This window comes from Pteronotus mesoamericanus, unplaced genomic scaffold (genome assembly GCF_021234165.1).
Source record: "Pteronotus mesoamericanus isolate MK-2021 breed Mesoamerican mustached bat unplaced genomic scaffold, CSHL_Meso_final contig_182, whole genome shotgun sequence".
NCBI classification, from domain to species: Eukaryota; Metazoa; Chordata; class Mammalia; order Chiroptera; family Mormoopidae; genus Pteronotus; species Pteronotus mesoamericanus.
The window spans coordinates 35,263,647-35,282,119 of record NW_026555078.1 but is presented as its reverse complement, the minus strand read 5'-3'; the positions used below and the strand labels follow the sequence as shown (position 1 = coordinate 35,282,119).

The 18,473-nt window shown below is 40.9% G+C and overlaps 1 protein-coding gene across 6 annotated transcripts in view; it reads right to left on the bottom strand.

Annotated features, from left to right (window-relative positions):
* Window positions 1-7,051: 7,051 nt before the first annotated feature.
* Window positions 7,052-18,473, bottom strand: part of TRIM9 (tripartite motif containing 9) — a 93,688-nt gene continuing 82,266 nt past the window's right edge. For 2 of the 6 annotated variants that reach the window (XM_054567050.1, XM_054567051.1), the window contains 5 exons: window positions 15,731-15,919; window positions 12,824-12,847; window positions 11,668-11,971; window positions 9,154-9,316; window positions 7,052-7,159 (listed from right to left, as the gene is read on the bottom strand). In XM_054567050.1, coding sequence (XP_054423025.1) covers window positions 7,097-7,159; window positions 9,154-9,316; window positions 11,668-11,971; window positions 12,824-12,847; window positions 15,731-15,919 — 743 coding nt within the window. In that variant the 3' untranslated portion in view covers window positions 7,052-7,096. The remainder of the gene's footprint in view (window positions 7,160-9,153; window positions 9,317-11,667; window positions 11,972-12,823; window positions 12,848-15,730; window positions 15,920-18,473) is intronic. The other 4 variants (XM_054567052.1, XM_054567054.1, XM_054567053.1 and 1 more) reach the window with 2 other exon arrangements.

Below are 18,473 nucleotides of genomic sequence, written 5' to 3'. Positions count from 1 at the left end.
TTACTTTTCTGAGTGTACAGGCAATAACACTGTCTGACTATATGCTACCCACTCACTCACTGCTGCATCCTCAACCTTGGCTGCCAGTTAGAACCACCCGGGGAACTCAAAAAACCCCACATTCTTAGGCTGCATCCCAGACCAATTAAATTAGTAGTCTGGTGCCAGTATTTTTAAATTCTCCAGCCCTGGCTGGTGTGGCTCAGTGGATTGAGCACCAGTTTGTGAACACAAAGGATGCTGGTTTGATTTCCAGTCAGGGCACATGCCTGGGTTGCAGGCCAGGTCCCCAGTAGGGGGCATGTGGGAGGCAACCACACACTGATGTTTCCCTCTCTCCCTTCTTCTCCCTCTAAAAATAAATAAATAAAATCTTTAAAAAAAATAAAGTTCTTCAGAAGATTTCAATATGCAGGAGAGATTGAGAACCATCACCTTGCTGGTAGCTGATGAGTTTCTTTGACACATGTAAGGTGTATCTTCATTGCAGAGATGTTAAAGTGTGAAAAACAAAAATCAAAACACGAAACAACTCTTGTATCTGTGAAATAATAAAATAGGGTATTATTGTTATGGTCATTATTAATCTAGTCCTTAGGAAGATTCAGAACATGAAAAATATCATATTGGGTCAGACACATTTTGAAGGAGAATGATGCTCCCTAATTGTCCTGTTTTAGAGTCTTTGAAAAAAGTTTCTACTGGGAATGAGCCTCAGTGATTATTGTTTCCTTTCGTTAATGCCAAACACCTGCAAGAGGCTTAAAGGTGAAGCCCCAGATCCACTTCTAAAGGAAAAGACACATGTGTGAAATGCATTTGAATACCATTGTTACTGAGTCTGCCCCTGTGCCTTCTCTCCTGTTTCCTTTGAGTCCCTGATTTGACATCCCCATCGTCCCTGGACTGGCCCTCAGTGCTTCATCTGCTCCACTGAGAGCCTCTCTCTATCCATTCCCAAGGAAGGGAGAACAGATGCTCAGATTCTCTTAACATCAGCGGTCCCCTCAACTTGGTGATGGACAATGATCTTACACATAGTATATGTATTGTAGGTGGTAACTGCACTGCATCTTAATTCTTGATCTTAGTTAAAATCTTGAAGACATGGGGTTTAATGGTGGCATGAAGTTTTGTGTGATCCTCAGAAGTTTCTAAGATTGACTAATTTTTTTTCTGATAGATATTTATAATTTTTCCTGCAGATATATCAGGTCTGAGTGCATCACTGTACCTAAATAGCTAAGATTTGCTATTCTGCAAAGCCTGCGGTATTGCCAGACATGAAACCAGCCTCTTGAGAAGCTGCAATTAACCTCCAACTACTCATCATTTTAAGCCTGCCCAAACGATAAGACTGGAGACATTTCTTCATATCTGACAACCACATAGCCCATCAGGCAATTAGGAAAATATATTGAATGGAATGGTCTTTTTACAGGTCACATGTGGAAATCAGCATTATAGAAGGAACCATTAGGATCCTTATTGACCTCAGATGACTTGTTCATTATAAACCCATTAACTGTTGGGTTGAAAATATAGTCCAGGAACAGAGTGCAGAGTAGTTCATATTTAATACTTCAATCTTTCCTTAAAAATAGTTTGTTGAATAGAAGCATAGCAATAAATCAATACATTCAATAAATCTATAGTATGAGAAGTGGGTTTAGACAGGATAAAGATGGGTCCAGGTAACTGAAGAAGAAAACAGATAACTTGTCTGGGCAAGGATAACAAAGAAGAGTTCACAATGTGAAATATAAATTGGAGAGGAGACTTGGAAAATGGATAAGCCAATTGCATAATGTAATTCACAGTAACTCAGGCCTCCTTGAGAGGATGAAATGAATATTTGCATTTTTTCTGATTTATTAAAGTTTTAAATATTTTATGTTTAACACCTTAACATCTGGAAAATGATATGGTTAAAGATATAGTTTTCCTTTCCAAATAGTTAACCAATTTTCAAATAATATTTTTCAACATTTTAAAATAATTTTCATTTCCTCCCTGTGATTCTCTATTCAACATCTACTGAAATCTCTCTTTCTGAGATATCTTGTAGTTGTTTTTAGTAATATTTACACCATGTTGATTATTGTGGCTCTGAAATAGTTTAATGTGTCCTACAAGTCAAGTTACTACATTTTCTCAGAATTTCCTTGCTGACATTCTTTCATTAATTTTTGCAGAAGAATTCAACGTATTGTCAAGTTCCCCAAATATGCATCATGTCCCAAGAGGATGGTGAGCACCATTACTGACGCTCAAATGGGATCTTAGTAATAAAGAAGGGAGGGGGTGGAACGGAACTGTGGCACCGTGAGCAGGCTGCACGCAAATAAAATACCATAGCACTCATTATGGGCCAGGCACTGCTCAGAGTGTTTTACATGTGTTGTTTGGTTTAACTCTCAAAACAATTTTATTATCCTCTCCACTTTAGAGATACAGAAACTGTGCATGTGCTTTCATTGCTTGCTCCAGGGCACAAGCTGGCACCCCTGGGGGCCAGGACCAGAATTCAGTCATGGCCCGAAACTGTGCTCTCAGCCGCTGTGCTACCACTTGCAGGGCTGCTGATATGCAGAGCGTAGAGGTTACAAAAATTATACTTGCATTTAACATGTCTTTCATCCCTATTGTGCAAGTCACTTTTACATGCTTCATCTCACTTTGTGTCCCTTTCTTGGTGCAGAACATATATAAATGCAGAGTTGAACATATTGCCCTTATGCAAGAATTTTAGCTGTGGTTGAGAAGCACTGGTTTATACCTTCATGAAGTTCCTCTCTTCAGAGTGGTTTCTTTAGCTTTATGGTTTTTCATACATTAAAAATCATGGCCATCTATCAAAAGATAGTTTGTAATAGATGGTAATTAAAATTTAACATTCAGCCATGCTTACTAGTTAATTATTTTTATTATATTCATTAATTATTAGAGAATTTTAGAAAAAACATTGGGGTAAAGAGGCAAGATTGTGAACCACAATATGCTCCCTTTTAGATTTCACGGTGAGTGTTTATTTTTACCTGGTAGGAGAAGGAAAAAATATGTGAACACGATTTATAACCACAGAGAGTATGTAAGAGCTATTTTGATACTTCCCTAATCATTCTCAGGTTTTCTACTTTCTCCACCACTGTGGCTCCTCAGGAAAGGGGCAGCTTAAAGTCCCTGACAGGAAGGTAGAGAGTGAAATGTGGAAGTGATCTCCACCAGGCCGAAGAGGAAGGAAGCCAGAGCGCTCCCATGACTGGGGGAAGGTAGCAGGGAAAGAAAAGGAAGGGTCAGGAGGTCAGCTGTTAGGTGCTTGACACCCCTCCCCCTCTGCTTTGGGCTTTACCTCAGAGGACAGGTTTGGTAAAATAGGAACGGACTAATAGGTGTGGTGTGAAGGCGGCTGTAAGGAGAGTCCTGGCCATGTTCAACATGGTCCTTTACCCTTTCAAAGTGCACAGTTCAGTGATTTTTCTTCTACATTCAGAAAGTTATACAACCATCCCCACTTCCTAATTCTGTGATATCTAATTCTATACCTGCAGCTTTTTTTAGCACAGCTGTGGCAGAGTGAAGCAGATAACAAATTCAAAGGACCAGACTGGTGTTATTGTGTATTTAATTAGGTGCTTCCATTGTTCACTCTTATTCAATACCACATATTCTGTGTGTAACCAAAAAGCTGGTTCTCCAGATAAAGACAAGATTTAGGTAGCCTCAGTTATGTGTGATGTATGTAAGACCTAAGCTTCCCTAAATAGCAGTCTCAGTGGAAGTAACTGGCACATATATTTGAAGAGTATACGTAGGTATCTTTAGCATAGTCATATAAATTATAAGGTAGTGTGATCTAAGATCTTCTTTAACTACGAAAGTTCCCTTGATTCATAATCAGAAATCCCGATTCAACAGCAAGCCTTCCTTTCTTACTGGTATGTTGAATAGAGGGGCAAAAGATTAATGCAGACGGTAAAGGCAGAGAAAATGATCTCATTTCCAGAAAACGGGATGATTTCTTGTAAATCACTTAATTGCTCCTATGAAAAAATATCAGGAATCAGAAATTCTATTATCCTTAGGACCATGAGAAGAGTAAAAATTTGCCAAAGTGTTCCATTGGGGAGTGAACAGAAGAGAGAAAAAAGGGAGAGAGAGAAATAGAAGAAGAAAAAAGCATTAGGGATGGGGGGGGAGGGGGAGAGAGGAAAGAGCAGAAACCCGGAGGAAGGCAGAGCAGCAGCTGCTTCCAACTGCTTAACGCTCCACTCTGAGGTATTGTAATAACCTGCGCCGTATACTGCATTTTGCCATGTATAATGCACACATTTTGCCCAAATTTTTGAGGGAAAAATAAGGATGTGTGTAATACACAGGTAGCACCTAAAATACCTTGCATCTGTTCTTGTGTTTTGTAATTATTTGTCACATAAAATTTCTTGTACCATAATATGTTCAAAAAGAAATGCTAAATTTTTTTTAAATACAAAAAACAAGTATCTAAATATAAATAAATAAATAATTGAATTAAAAAATTAAAACAAAAGATTCTTTTCCTGAAAGTCTGGACCAACAACATGGGTGTGCATTATACATGAGAGCGTATAGGTGATGTTTTTCTTTTAATAAAAAACAAAGGCAGTTTATCTTAAGAGGCTATTAACAATGTAAAGGAGATCAATAATGTAATTGTTTAAAAGAATCACATTGGTTAGCCATATGAATGTATAAAAGACAACTGTATTATTTAGCCATAAAAAACAATCAAAGAAATGTTGAAGGTTTGAAAAATTCAGTGACACTATATTTTGCAGTACAAGTTTGTGGCATCTTTAGAGCAGGTTTGTTAAAGTTAAGTCCCCAATGGTTGTAGGCAGACCCCACCTGCATCTCAACTTTGTTTCACGCTAAGTTAAGATTGAGGAAGGGGTGAATAACACATGTTTGATTCAAGAGCTCTGGGGGGCTTTCTAATTACACTTGATCGAAGAAATGTTGCTTTGACAAAGGCAAACTGTTATTCCCAAATAGGCAAAAAAACAAGATATTCTAAAGAGACATATGATGTTCTCGCATAAAAATTGTTTATTGGCACACCAGAAAGATCCATTTTTTTTTAGTACAGTCGCTGTATGCATCTATAATTGCCATTCTGTGTAAACTACATGTTACAAGTCACTGGAAATCTAATTAGCAGGATGAATTTCATAAAGAACAGGGGTAACTATGAGTCTACAGCGGCCCAGCCATCGAGTCTCATTGGAGAGTAAATCAAATATCAAACTAGTGTTGCCCTGCAACAGAGTTTTTCTGTAGCCAAGAAAAACCAGGATGGACATAAACAGGATAGCACCCATTCAATAAATTAGGTACATGTAACTACAAAAACTATAACTAATAGAAATAATCTAAATCAAGTAAGCACAAAAGTGAATAATTAGCTATTTACATATGTTACTTTTAGCCAAACTTTAACTTGTTAGCTTTCGCATCCTACTTCTTTTTTATTTGTTATTCTCAACCCCCCCCCCCCCCCATGGTGAATTTCTTGGCTCTCTGGTAAATATTTAGACCACTATTCAGAACCTCTTTCCAGATCTTACATTTTCTAAAATGTCTTGTCAAACTAAAGAATCTGAAGAGTAACTTACATGTAAGTCTATCTCTATATAGAAATAATAAGCACTATTAGTTTGCTACCACTCATAGCAATGACCTACAATTTCATTTTCTTCCAAAAATTATTTGAACTATTCTAGAAAGTTGGGCGGTAAATGGCAGCGAGTGGGTGGATCTTTCAGCTGTAGCAGGCACGGAGAGTATGCAGGGCGACAAGTGTGTTTATCCTGAGAACGTGAACGCTGTGGACTGCAACTTAAGATCCTCTGTTACTAAGGATGGGTCCCTCCTCTGGCCACTATTTTTTTCCCCACATTCATTTTTAAGGCTTAGTATTGTTGCAGTGTTAACAAATAAGAATGCTGACATCATTTCTACCAAAGAAGGGCTCTGTGATGAACGCCAGCAGGTACCGTAATTAAAATAGCATGCCTGAAAATGCATTGAGTTGGTACGTTTCTGGTGCTATGGCCAGAATATGTAGATTTTTTAGCATCGTTCTAGGGGATTGAAAAGATCTTGCCATTGAGTCCCTCTCTCTCTCGTTTATTTCCTTTCTAGTTCATAACAATTTGTCGTTATTATATTTTTGGTTAGTTCTCCTAGGAGAATATAAACTCCAAGAGGGCAGAGACCACACCTGTGTATTCACCACAGTGTTCTCAGTGTCTAGAATATAGTGGCTGGTCTATAGTAGGCTCTCAATTAAAAACTTGTATTAAATAAACAAACCAAATTATTAAGTCCTCTTGTCTGCTTATGTCTGGAGACTTTCCAATTTCATTCAATGACCAGGGTTCCTGGCCTCTCCTAATGACCCAGCTATTCTAATGACCTACCCACTGTGAACCTTTGGGTAGCTACGTTTAGCTGTATTTTTGTGCTTCAATGGATAGTAACACTTTTCAATGCTACATTCACTCTGTCCACCTCTCAAAGATTAGCTATGCAGAGCTAACCCTGCAGGAGAGGTAATGCGGCAAGAACATTCTAGGAGGTAAACTGCAGGTTCCAAATTCAGCTCATTCTTCCCTACTCTCCCTACAACCTCTGACAGAAAGCTGAAGAAAAAAGTTATCCGGAGATTTTTTTCTTGGTAATGCCACAGTTCCATGTGTCACCAATAACATGATCAGAAAGGAAACAAGATATTACTCACTGACATAAAAATTAAGTTAAAGAAAAGCAAAATCTGAAAGTGGAAATGAGTGACATGGTGGGCTGGCTAGGTCCTTTGTTGGCTGGAACTGCTGACGTTGGAAGCGAATGCAGGCATTACAGCAGTGGAGAGGTTGGAAAGGAAAGGGGCGGAGCTGTGGGGTGTGACTACGGTAGAGGACCAGCTTTTCTCTCCTTCTCCCCCTCCTCCCGGCTCTCTGGCATCCCGCCGAGCTCTGGCTGAGCTCCTTGCTGTGGCTTCTCGGGCGGGCGGGCGGAGGCAAGAACAGGCAGCTGGCGCCTCCACAGCACATCCTTAGGCTATTGATGCTCTGCTGGAGTAGAAGTCAGGGACCGGGAGCCCAGTGTGAAGCGTGACCTGGGGGAAGAGACTGTGAGTCCTGGAGGCACTGCAGGAACACTCCCCTTTTCCCCCAGCCCCAGTTGCATTCTCCTGCCCAGGGCATAGTGGGCGTTCCTATTTCAAAAGGGAGTTACTCACTTTTCTTTAACATCTATTCTAGAACACTTTAGGAGAACTCTAGTAGAATTCTGCCTGTGCTAAGAACCTGGTCATCATGGTGGGCTCTCAAATCCTGGAGACACTTGATGACGGGGTTCTCATTTTAGGATTCTGGGGAGCTTGTGTTCCTGAAGATCCGGGCAGTGATCTGCAAGTAGCCAAGCCTGTTGTCCGGATCATAGTGATCTCTGCCAGATCCGTGGTTAGAGAACAGATGAGCAGGCAATACTTCCTTTATCGCTTGTCCACTAGTTATTCCAATTAAGATAAAGCTTTTATTTGGGGATTGCATAGCTGATTGTCAGGTATGAAGAGGGCACTTACACTATTTCACTGATTTCTGTCCAATCTCAGACCTCAATGGACAAGAACCCTTTCACGCAGTACTGTCATCTCTCCCGTTCTTGTCCCATCTGTCTTCCCCATCCCAAGAGTCTTTCTTTATCTAAAGATACTCAGAGCAGCTAAAAATGTGGAAAACTTTGAGGTTTTCCTAAGGCTCATTTCTAGGGTATTTTATGGTTTTCTTTCTTCCACCGTAGAGGCTGAACCTGATAGATTAGATTTCAGCCTCCCCGAAAACCCTGACTAGTTGCAGGAAGGGAGGAAGGCAGAGGTCACTGGGTTGCCGTCCCTTCTACTGTACGTACTGATAAACAACAATGGATTTTTAAAATAGCTCCCCAGGCTGGTTCTGAAAGAGCAAAAGTCACCCGCAGTATTTCGATTCTCAAGCCTTAACTATCTAAAGGTAGCCCTTTGCTGAATGAGATTCGTGACTGACAACGAGGGCTCCACCTCAAGGGGGAAATGAATGCCCAAGTCTTAGCAGCGGCTGGCAGGGCACAGCCCTCCCTGCAGGGTTCTGGCCGTCTCTCCCACCGCCTGTCCCCCCGTCCCCATCTGCTCCTGCCCGTGGCCTCTTGGCCCTTCCTTGCTTGTGTGCAGCCCCTCATGGCTGAGAAGCTTTGCTCTGGCTGTTCCCTCTGCCTGGAAAGCTGCACACAGCTCGCTTCCTCGCCCCTTCAAGGCTCAGCTACCTGTGGGCAGATGGCAATAAGGCCTGCCGACGCCGACCACCCTGTATAAGAGGGCAACACCCTCCCAGCCCTGGCACCCTTGATCCCCTTACCCTGCCCCCGGGCTTCCACCTTTTCACTTGTTGCCTTCTAACACACTATATAATTAACGTGGCATTTGTGCTTAATTGTTGTCTGTTTCCTACAACTACAATGCAAGAGCTCAATGAGGGCAAGATTTTTATCTGTTTCCTTTTCGCTGATAAACAATACTTAGAAGAGTGCCTCACATATTAAGGGCACTCAGTAGATATTTGTTGAATGAATGACTGAGAAGAGGCTGTTGTTTTTCTATTCACAATAAATCAGAAGTAACTAACTTTTGGCCAGGAACTGTTTTCTATCCCCACAGAATTGAATAAGAGTGCAGAAAAGGTGCTTGAAATTTCTGATAATGGTGCTGATTTCTGTCTTATACTTCCTCTCTCAGGTGCTTATGGAACTGCACAAGTCCCTTGTCCTCATGCCAACTGGTTCAAGAGTTCCATTTCTACTAGAGATGAAACCAGGGCTCAGAGGGACAATCATTAGCAAACCATGAAGAGAATTCCAGTTTCCCCCTGGCTGTTAACTAGACTGTGTCCAAGTACAACCGAGGGGTTCAGGTTAGTTCGGAAACGTGTCGGTTGTCAATGTTAATCCTTTCCCCGCCTCCTTTCCTGCCTGTCTTGGTCTGGGCCTTGCACACTGAGCTCCCCTCTCTCAGGGATGATTTACCCATCCACAGGCAGCCTCGGAAGCCACTTCTAAACCCCGGGGCACTGTGCTTACCTGCACGTTCCTATTCAGGCTGACTGCTGGGAAGAACATGCCCTCCACATTCTCGAATGCTATGGGCCCTTGCTGTTCATCGTTGATAAAAAACGTCAAGGTTTTTCTATTTAAATCGAGGAGGACCCCGACTGTGGCCCCTTTTGTGATCCCTCCCTCAGTTCTGTGGAGAAAAACAATTGGGTTTCACTTGACTGTCATCATTCTAGAAGTTTCCCATTTGCGTGGTTAAACCAGTGTTTCTCAACTTGTTTAAAAGTAGCATCTGCTCCATCCAAGGAGCCTTTTAAAACAGTCCCCTCCTCCCTAATACTCCTCTTTACATGATATTTCAATACAGATATACTGTGTATCTGTTTATGTGCTGTATGCACATCTGTGCTTTATTTATAAAAATAATAAGATTTTTTTTTTGCTTTTCTCTCCAAACCAATTGTCACTGCCTTGGGGGAGGTATCCCCCCGTGTTGAGAATGCATAGGTTTAACCACGTTGCTCTGCTGTTGCTGAGAGTGAACTCATTCATATACGGTGACCACCACTGCAGCACAGCTCAGAAAAGACCAAGGAAGCATTAAAAGCATTAAAGACCAAGAAAGAAAGTAGCCTTTGGGCTGTCAGAGTTCTGCCCATTGCTATGATGTACACTTTGCACAAAGAGTGTGGATTAAACATCATTAATTGAAAGTGATTTAATTTGAAAACCAAAATAAAGAAGAAGTTAAGCCCAGCTTAAACATATGCATGACAAGTTGGATTCGGGGCCTTAGGCTTCCCATTAAAGAGGAACACCCATTCCAGAAAGATGGTAATTTTGACATGCTGAGTTTGAATTGAGAAGTTGGAGGCTCTGTAAAATGACAACATCAAAGAAGGGGATTCTCCCCTATAACGTAATTATACTGTAGAAGATGGACTGATTTTAAAGAATCTGCATTCAAATATCATTTTACAATGAACTGTGTCTTATGCTTCAATGGATGGATTCGCAAAAGCCATTGAGCATGGATGGTCAGATTTGTCATTTCCCCTCTTTGAGATCTAACAATATTGAAATTCATCCTCATCTCAGCAGAGCCCAGAAATTTGAGAGTGCTGTTCTTTTTCTCAGGCATGCAGAATACAGCCCACACATGGATGCTGAAAGACGAGTTTGTATGTGTAAAGTGTGTCTTGTTAATTCACACCTTCAACAACCACAGCACAAGTGACATATAGTTTGCATGCAAGCAGATGTGTTCAGCTTTAAGAATGTGTTTCTGTGATGAGTGGCATTTGTGTCATTATTCACTCCTTCACTCCAAAATAAAGAAGCTAAAAGGGAAAAGTAAGCATGGTACGTGGGTGATGGAGTCAAAGATCCAGTTACAGAGGGTTCTGAAAATGTAGATTAGTGAAGATAACCACTATTCCTAATAAAGTTTGAGCTCAGGTTGAAATGGTATGTGTGTTCACTTAGAGTGATAACAAATAACACACATAGCATGGAGGGGTATAGAAAATATCCAAGGGGCCAGGAAGCAGAGGCCCTAGGAGACCTACAGGCTAGAGAAGGGGCAGTAATGAGAACATAGAAAAGGCTGAAACAAGGGAGGCCACCATCCTACTGCTTTCCCACTTTCCTTCTGACCTGACTGGTTTTTTTTTTCCAGAGACACCAATGAGAATGTATCCTGGGGAAATCATTGAGAATAAGGAGGAGCAGTGTCCATGACAGACACTTACCTACCTAGGAAATTTGTGAAAAATACATTTGAGGAAGAAAACACAAATCAAATGAAAAAGGAAGTCTTGGGAAACTAGTACAGAATGGGTTAAATTATAATTGCTTACATTTTGGTGGTAGAGGAAAACCTAAGGAGATTACCATGTTCTCTTTCCCCAGCAAACTGTGTACTCTGAACCTACAATTACAAGAGCGTTTTTCAAGTACAAAGCTATCTAAATTGGCACCCATAAGATTCAGTTGTTAAATGGCTTCTATTCTGAGCAGTGGTATTGAAAATAATCAAAAGAAGAAGAACAATGGCTTCTGTTCCCAGGTGCCTCTGATATGAGGCATTTTTGCATGTGCCATTTAATTGGGAACACTCCTGCATGGAAAAATATCATTATCCTAATTGGGTGGATTTAAAAATTGAAGTTTAGAAAAACTAAATAACTTGTCCAAAACTGCTTTTCTGTTAAGTTGAAAGGCTAGATTTTAGAATCCTGAAATGTTTTCCTGTAATAGACATGCATGGCGCCTCGTAGTTTCCAGCCATGGGTGGGCTGTTAGAATGAAGGGCTCAGGAAAGAGCTCATGTCTCTGCCATTATTCAAAGAATAAACAAACAAAAATAAAATACCCACTAGGATGGACTCCGTTAATACGAGCAGAACTCCTGTGCTATTTAATGAAGACCACCTGTTCAACTTCCCTAACATTGTCTATTTAAGAGGCCTTTGAACTTGGGTTCTCAGTCTTTACCAGCAGCCAACGTGAAGAAGGCTTGGTTTGGGGGCTGCAGGGTACCTGTTGGTGTGCGAGTTGTTGTGCATGAACCAGCTCCGGTTATTGTCCACATACATTGCCCAAGCTTTGTCGTCCTTTCCTAACATCACATCCTTCATCACGTCGATGCGAGCCACACCAAAGGCAGGGTCGGGGTGGTTGTCGTAGCGATCCACAGTTAACTCCCAGTAGTGGACACCCTTAGAGAAGCCGGTCTTCCCTAGCACCACTCGGTCATCGTAGCTACTGCAGGTCACAGTCAGGTTGTCATTGGAGAAGATGATGTCAGAGTGTGCTGAGCCAGGGTCAAAAGCAAACCAGGCCACTGGGAACAACAGAAGGGAGTGGGGTTATTAAGACGGACCCATGAAGCCAACACCATAACAGACTCCTGGGTGGCTGAGGAGCGCTGTGTCCCATTTTCATGCTGCCATGCAGGAGGGAGGCGTCCAGGGCCAGAAGGGGACGTGAGTGAGCAGACAGGGGCCATATCCTGGGAGCCGGTACTCTCTGCACCCAGAAGCAGGCGGAGCACACATGACCGATTCAGCAGGGGTTACCTGGCTCAGACTGCACTCCCAACCAGGTGATCCGGGAGTGAGGTGGCATCGATTTGGGAAGGTGCAAGTCCCTTCACCCGGTGACTGGCAGAACAGTACACCAAACACCATAAAGGGAGAGGGGTGCGCTAAGATGCCTGTGTAACCCTGAGGCGGGGAGGCTAGGATCTAGGGTCCTAGATGGAGGAAGGATAAAACACACTGTGAAACCAGGAAATATTCCTTCCGCAGAAGTGCTCGAATCTAGTCATTTTGAAAATGTCCTTAGTGCTAGCGAAAGCTCAAAAAAAGCTGTGAAGCTATCAGCAACGTAAATGAATTTTCATTAGTGATCATGACTTCGGACATAAGATAGTTTACTTCCTTCATAAAGTAAAAATACAGTTTGCATGTTCCTCCTAACTCTAACGTGTGAAGTATTTTGCTGGAGCGGTAGATATTTCGGACATTAGGTGCAGATAGAATGATGTCTTTGTACACACTGTTATGCCCCAATCTCTAAACGCGCCTACCAATAATGCACTGGAGAGATGTCACTGCTGATTTATGGAACCTGTGAGTCACCTCACATGCACTTCGGTCTTTGCTATTTGTAACAGAATAAGGTTATTTCATACCTGCCAACAGCTTTTTAATGTCAACTGTTGTCATTCCAAGTGAAAGGCATGGGAGAGAGAAATAGGAAGCAAAATTGACATTGATAAGAAAATATGGCTCTTTTAATAGGCTAATACCGAAAAAGGGCTCAATTTAAAACACCACAAACGCTACACAGTTGGTCTGACTGTACCTTTACTCACACTTAATGCTCATAAATAGTGCTTTGCACTGATGTATAAGAAAACTGGCCAAAAAAGTAATCTTGTTTGAGATATAAAATTAAAATACAGCTATTTTTTCCCATTTTTCTAAGTATTTGAGAAGCTCTTATAATTGGATTTGAATGGCAGACAATTTTATTGACATAAAATAAGCTACTGCAATTTATTTTGTGAAGGAAGTTGAGCATACCAGTCACATAAGTAAAAGACAACAATTACAATAGGTATACTTGCCTAATTGAGTGTAAGGTGCAGACTGTGGTTCAAAATTGCATCCTATAAAAAGATACTACACATCAAAGCTATGAAACAACAACCAGGTTGATAAAAATTGTTTGTATATACTTAAAAAGCGCCAGCTAAACAGAGTCACCAGAGGCCTGATTCATGAAAAACCAAAGCCCTTTTTTATGTTCGTTTACTTTGATGAGTAAAAATTTCTTCTCTGCTTTTTTGAAATGAAAAGTACATATCTTTTCTATTTAATAAATCCTCCTCTAATTGATTCTAAACTGTACAGCTTAAATTTTCATCATCTTTGAAAATCAATCTTTTCCACTAAGGTAATTCCACATTAAGAAGGCTTACTATTTAAAAATGAGAAAAATCCATCCCATTGGAATTGGAAAAAAACACTGGATCTTGATAAAACTCTACTCTACATCACTGTTCCATACACTTCTGACTCAGGTTAGGACTTTGTTGTGATTTGGGTCCAAGTTAAATTCTATGTATATAACTAAATGTGAAATGTAATCTATGTGTTAATAAATATATGTAATAATTATTAATAATGACATTAATTAAATGTGATAAAAATTACCTCATCTCCGTCTTAGATGGTTTTGCGACATCAGTCCTTGTCATCTAAGGGAGAGGAGAGGGATGGGGGGCGGCGGGGGTGTGAGTGGCCTCAGAGAGAGCTTAGAATCACCTGTGGAACTTTTCCTTAAGCTTTGGATACCCCTATCTGCCCTGCAAGAAGGTGCATTGGGGTAGAAGAGGCAGTCTTGTCTTAAAATGTTCAGATGTGACAACTACAATTTCAACTGGTGTCGGGGGCCTCTCTAGACAATGTGTTTTTGATGAGCACTAGGGTATCCCTTAGAAAGGATCATTTAATTTTTTTTCAACTCACTAAGACCCTAACATGCTAATTCCTAAAACAACTGAAGGATACTACACTGAATTAAAGAAACTTCAGAAGAATTAAGAAAGAAACTTAGAAAGGACTAATGATTGAGTTAAAAGCAAAATTTAAAAGATTTTGACCTTACTTTTGGTTACTTGATTTTACTGTGGGATAAATCCCATACAAAAGAATCATATTCTCCAGAGAACAGATGGAGTTTTAAAACTGAATCTCATATCCGTCTTTGGAAGTAAATTTGTAGAACTCAATAGGGCTTTTAAAATGTTTAAATGAATCATGCCTTGTGCAAGTCTTTCTCAAAACAAGTTTTCTGAAATCTTACATTACTTTAAACACACCATCATACATTTAGGATTCAACGATACAACTAGAGCAGTGCTGTCAAACACAGCCATCAAATACCCACAAACCCACATTTCCTTTTATTCTTGAGACAGTATACATTACAAAAACTATTACGATATTTGAGTACATGAGACACAAGTGAAAAGAATTCCATAACAAAGCATGTCTGAAAGCCAGTAGTGCACAGAAAAACAAGAAGAAACGTAAAAGCACAAAGAAAAATGTCATTTTAAAGAGAGCTTGAAGTCCCTGCATCCTTTTTGCACTGTCATGCTGTGGTCTTCTTCATTCCAGGAAGTGGGATGATCAAAAACAATAAAAATAAAAAGCAAAAGAACCCCCTGGAAATGTGAAACGTGCATCACGTGTATCCATGATTACAATATAGTCCTGAAGAGATCAAGTAGGTCTGCACTGTAGGCATTTAAGGATTCTATTTGCTAGACAGTTCGCTGCGTGGTAACCCCAGTCTAGCTTCCCTGAGGTCGGCCTAGAGCCCTGTCACAACCTGCTTGGCTGTGGAAAATCAGATCTTTGGCCCTTAAGCTAGTTAAGGGTTTCTAATTCAGCTAGTGGCGATGCCCCCTTTTTGCTTGGAAACTGCCCTCCCTGCCCAGCCTTGAGCCCAACTGTCCTACCAGCGAGCGCAGGCTTTTGCAGAAAAATGTTTTACTTTCTGCCCTCTGGTTTGCCTGCTTTGTATGACGCATTTTGCTGTTGGCGTGTTTTGACTTTTATTTTTTCAATAAAGATCTCTTGAGTCTATGTTTAATCAGACCACTCCAGGCTGGATGCACTGATCCAGTCCCCCAGACACAGCTGGTTTCCTGGATACAGCAGGGCTGCAAACCTCCAAACTAAGCCTTCCACCCAGCCAGTGCCTGGGCCGTGCTTTGCCACTGCATGTGATGACAGAGCAGGCTCTCCGTGGCGGTACCAGCTTGTGCAAAAAGAACAACTTCACTCATCGCTTTCCAATGCCATTGTACATTGACCACAGCTCGATGGTGGGTCCTCACACCACACAAACAAGAACGCCACAAAGCTCCATCACCCAAATGCCCCTTATATGGAAGCAGGCCACAAACAGAGAGACTAGCTCATCGCCATCTCCACGCACATGAATGGCAAGAACAAAACAGGTGTTTCAGAGACGCCTCCAAGGCACAGAGATCAAGAGGAAAGGTCAGACGAGCTGGGCTCACCCGGTGCATTGAGAGACTGTAAGGAGGAATGCAAGCTCAGCTGGTGGGGTGAGGATCGGAAATCAAAGTAGGATCTCCCGGGGAAGCTGGGCTGTAGATTAAGGGTGGAGGAGAAAGGACTCATTCTACGGAGCGGCAATCTTTCCGAAGGCACTGGAAAAGGGAGTGTCTGTTCTTCTGAATCTGTGTCTAAACGTAAGATCAATGCAAACTAGAGATCAGAAATCTGCCCGTGGCCGGTGCACAGCCCCCAAGACCTGCTTTCCAATGCCTCTGTACCAGGCCTCATTCAGCCGGCAGCTGCCACAGGCATTTACTAATCCAAAATGGCTCGGGCTGGCAGGGGATTCTGGGCAGGTCAGAACCCAAGACCTGGCAGAGGTCCCCTCAAACATCACAGCCATTTTCATTCCCCCCAGGTTTTTTTTTTTTTTTGGTAGAGAAAGCTTCCTTTTAATGAAATATTTTTAGAGTTGAATTTAGAAACTTTAGAGGTAAATTTTAACCCCTGATGACCAAGAGGAAATTAATACTTCACCCCCTTTAGGTACTTCCCAACTTACTACCTATACAATAGTGGCCTCTTAAAGGGTTTCTACTTAGGAGGTGATTTTTAGGAACTCTTCGCTGTTCCAAAGTTCCCCCTTTCTCTCTTCATATGCAGTGTTTGGCAGAAGCAACACCTGCTTGAGTGTGGTTGGTAGGGTAATAATATGCATGTAATAATTTATAGTTTTAATTTGAACATTTCACCTAAAATGTCATATGGTGTGCTTGAGTGTGACATTGTTATGTTACAGAATTAAGTGCTTCTGATTTTGTAATAAAAGATTTGTAATAAAAAAGGGGTGTTATTTGTGCTGGACCCTGTATATAATTTTTTCCATTTTGAAATGGATGAGATGATTTTTCTATACCAGCATACTTGAGACTTGCTCTTTGGATACGAGAGGGAAGTAGAGTTGAACTGGTAACTAGGGAAGGAACTTTACCTCTCTTTCTGAATTATGATCAGACCCTAGGGGTGCCACTTGAACGTCTGCTTCTCTAGTAATAGACTGTGGCCAGCAGTAAGGTGCATTGGTAGTAAAAAAAAAAAAAAAAGAAAAAAGTCTTCATTTTCAGATAGTCAGGTCTGGTGTGAAGACCACTATTCCACCAGAGAAAGGACTTATCAATCACTTGATCTGTTTTTAGAAGGGCTTATGAGGTAGTTTCTCTAAATTGTTAAGATCACTCCCTTCTCTTTGGTTAATTGTTAACTGGTTCTTTGCTGAAGGATGATTTGAGCAGAGACAGATGTTGTACGGCTGGGGACTTCTCAGGACTTCGTGTGATAGTCATAGCTCAGGAACTACAGCTGACATGAGGGTGATAGTCCAAAACCAGCAAGGAACTTCCTTGTGGGAAAAAATAATTTTATTTCAGTTGGCAGAGGGTGTTCCTGAGAATATTTTTTCTGTTTTGAGTTTGTTAGCATGTTTCTCCATGTTAAACATACTCTTTACTCTGTGCAAATGCTATTATGGGCATGTTCAAGCAAAACTAACTGCAGTGTATGTGAGCAGAACATCATCCTACTTGAAGGTGTCAGAACAAGGGTGTTGGTGGGTTTTAATTTTAATATTGCCAAGAGTCAGTCTCATTTTCATTTATGAACTTAGAATGTTATTCATGAGGGGATTTTTTTTTTTTAAAAGAAAAGTATAAACCAGATCTCAGGGAAAAGGTATCGCTATTTACGGGGTTAAGGCACTGTGGTCCCAATAATAGTGTATTTAAATTTTCTTCTACCTGAACTTCATATGGTTTGCATGACTCGACATATGTAATCACTTCTTTGTTCAGAAATAGTAAATCAGAAATAATTCCTGTTATAATTACCTCAAGGCAAAATTAGTATTTTAGTTTAATGGAAAAATTTGAAAAACAACAACACAGCATTACAAATTGATGTGGGCTTCTTTTAGAGAGAGAAGGCATGTACTGTGATATTTATGTCAGTAAAAGATTTTTTATTAATAAAAATTTGCTTGCAAATGTAGTTTTCACCAGGTGCTAACAATCAATTCATTATATTGAAAATGCTAGTTGCTTTAAACATTAAGAGAAAGAACATATACAGTAAAATTGATTTCAGAGTATATTGAAACCCCAAGTAATCATCTGAAAGCCAGTGAAGAGATATGTACGGAATCCAGACCTTGGGAGCGTATATGAGCCCGTCACGAATTGTACTTACCTTTTCCCAGCGCCAGGAAGAAAAACTTAGAGTTGGTGATGACACCACTCCGCAGGGTGGGGGCCAAGGGTAGTGACGGTTATTCACGGGATTAATAACTTGACTCTAAAATAATACTTTTTTCTGACTTTTTAATGTGGATCCATTATTTATTGATGACCCAGTTTTCCTTGACTCCTCTCACTCTTGAAGTGTGCCCTCTATTCAGGCAAGATTATTTAATATCCACACACCCATTTCTGTCTTTGTGTTTTTCCCACTTACGGCCTCCCACACCCTACCAACTGGGCTCTTACCCCATTTTCTCTAAGCAGCTCCTACAAAAAAAGTTTTCTACCTTGTCATGAAAACTTCCCAAATGAATTACAAGAGAGGTCGCGTTCCACCTGATCCCAGCCAGACTAGAAAAGCAGTGGCCATTGCCACGAGCACAGAGTGCAAATGCTTGGTCAGTTGCCTGTAAGCCATCTATGCCATTATATAAGATTGTAGGACTCTTAG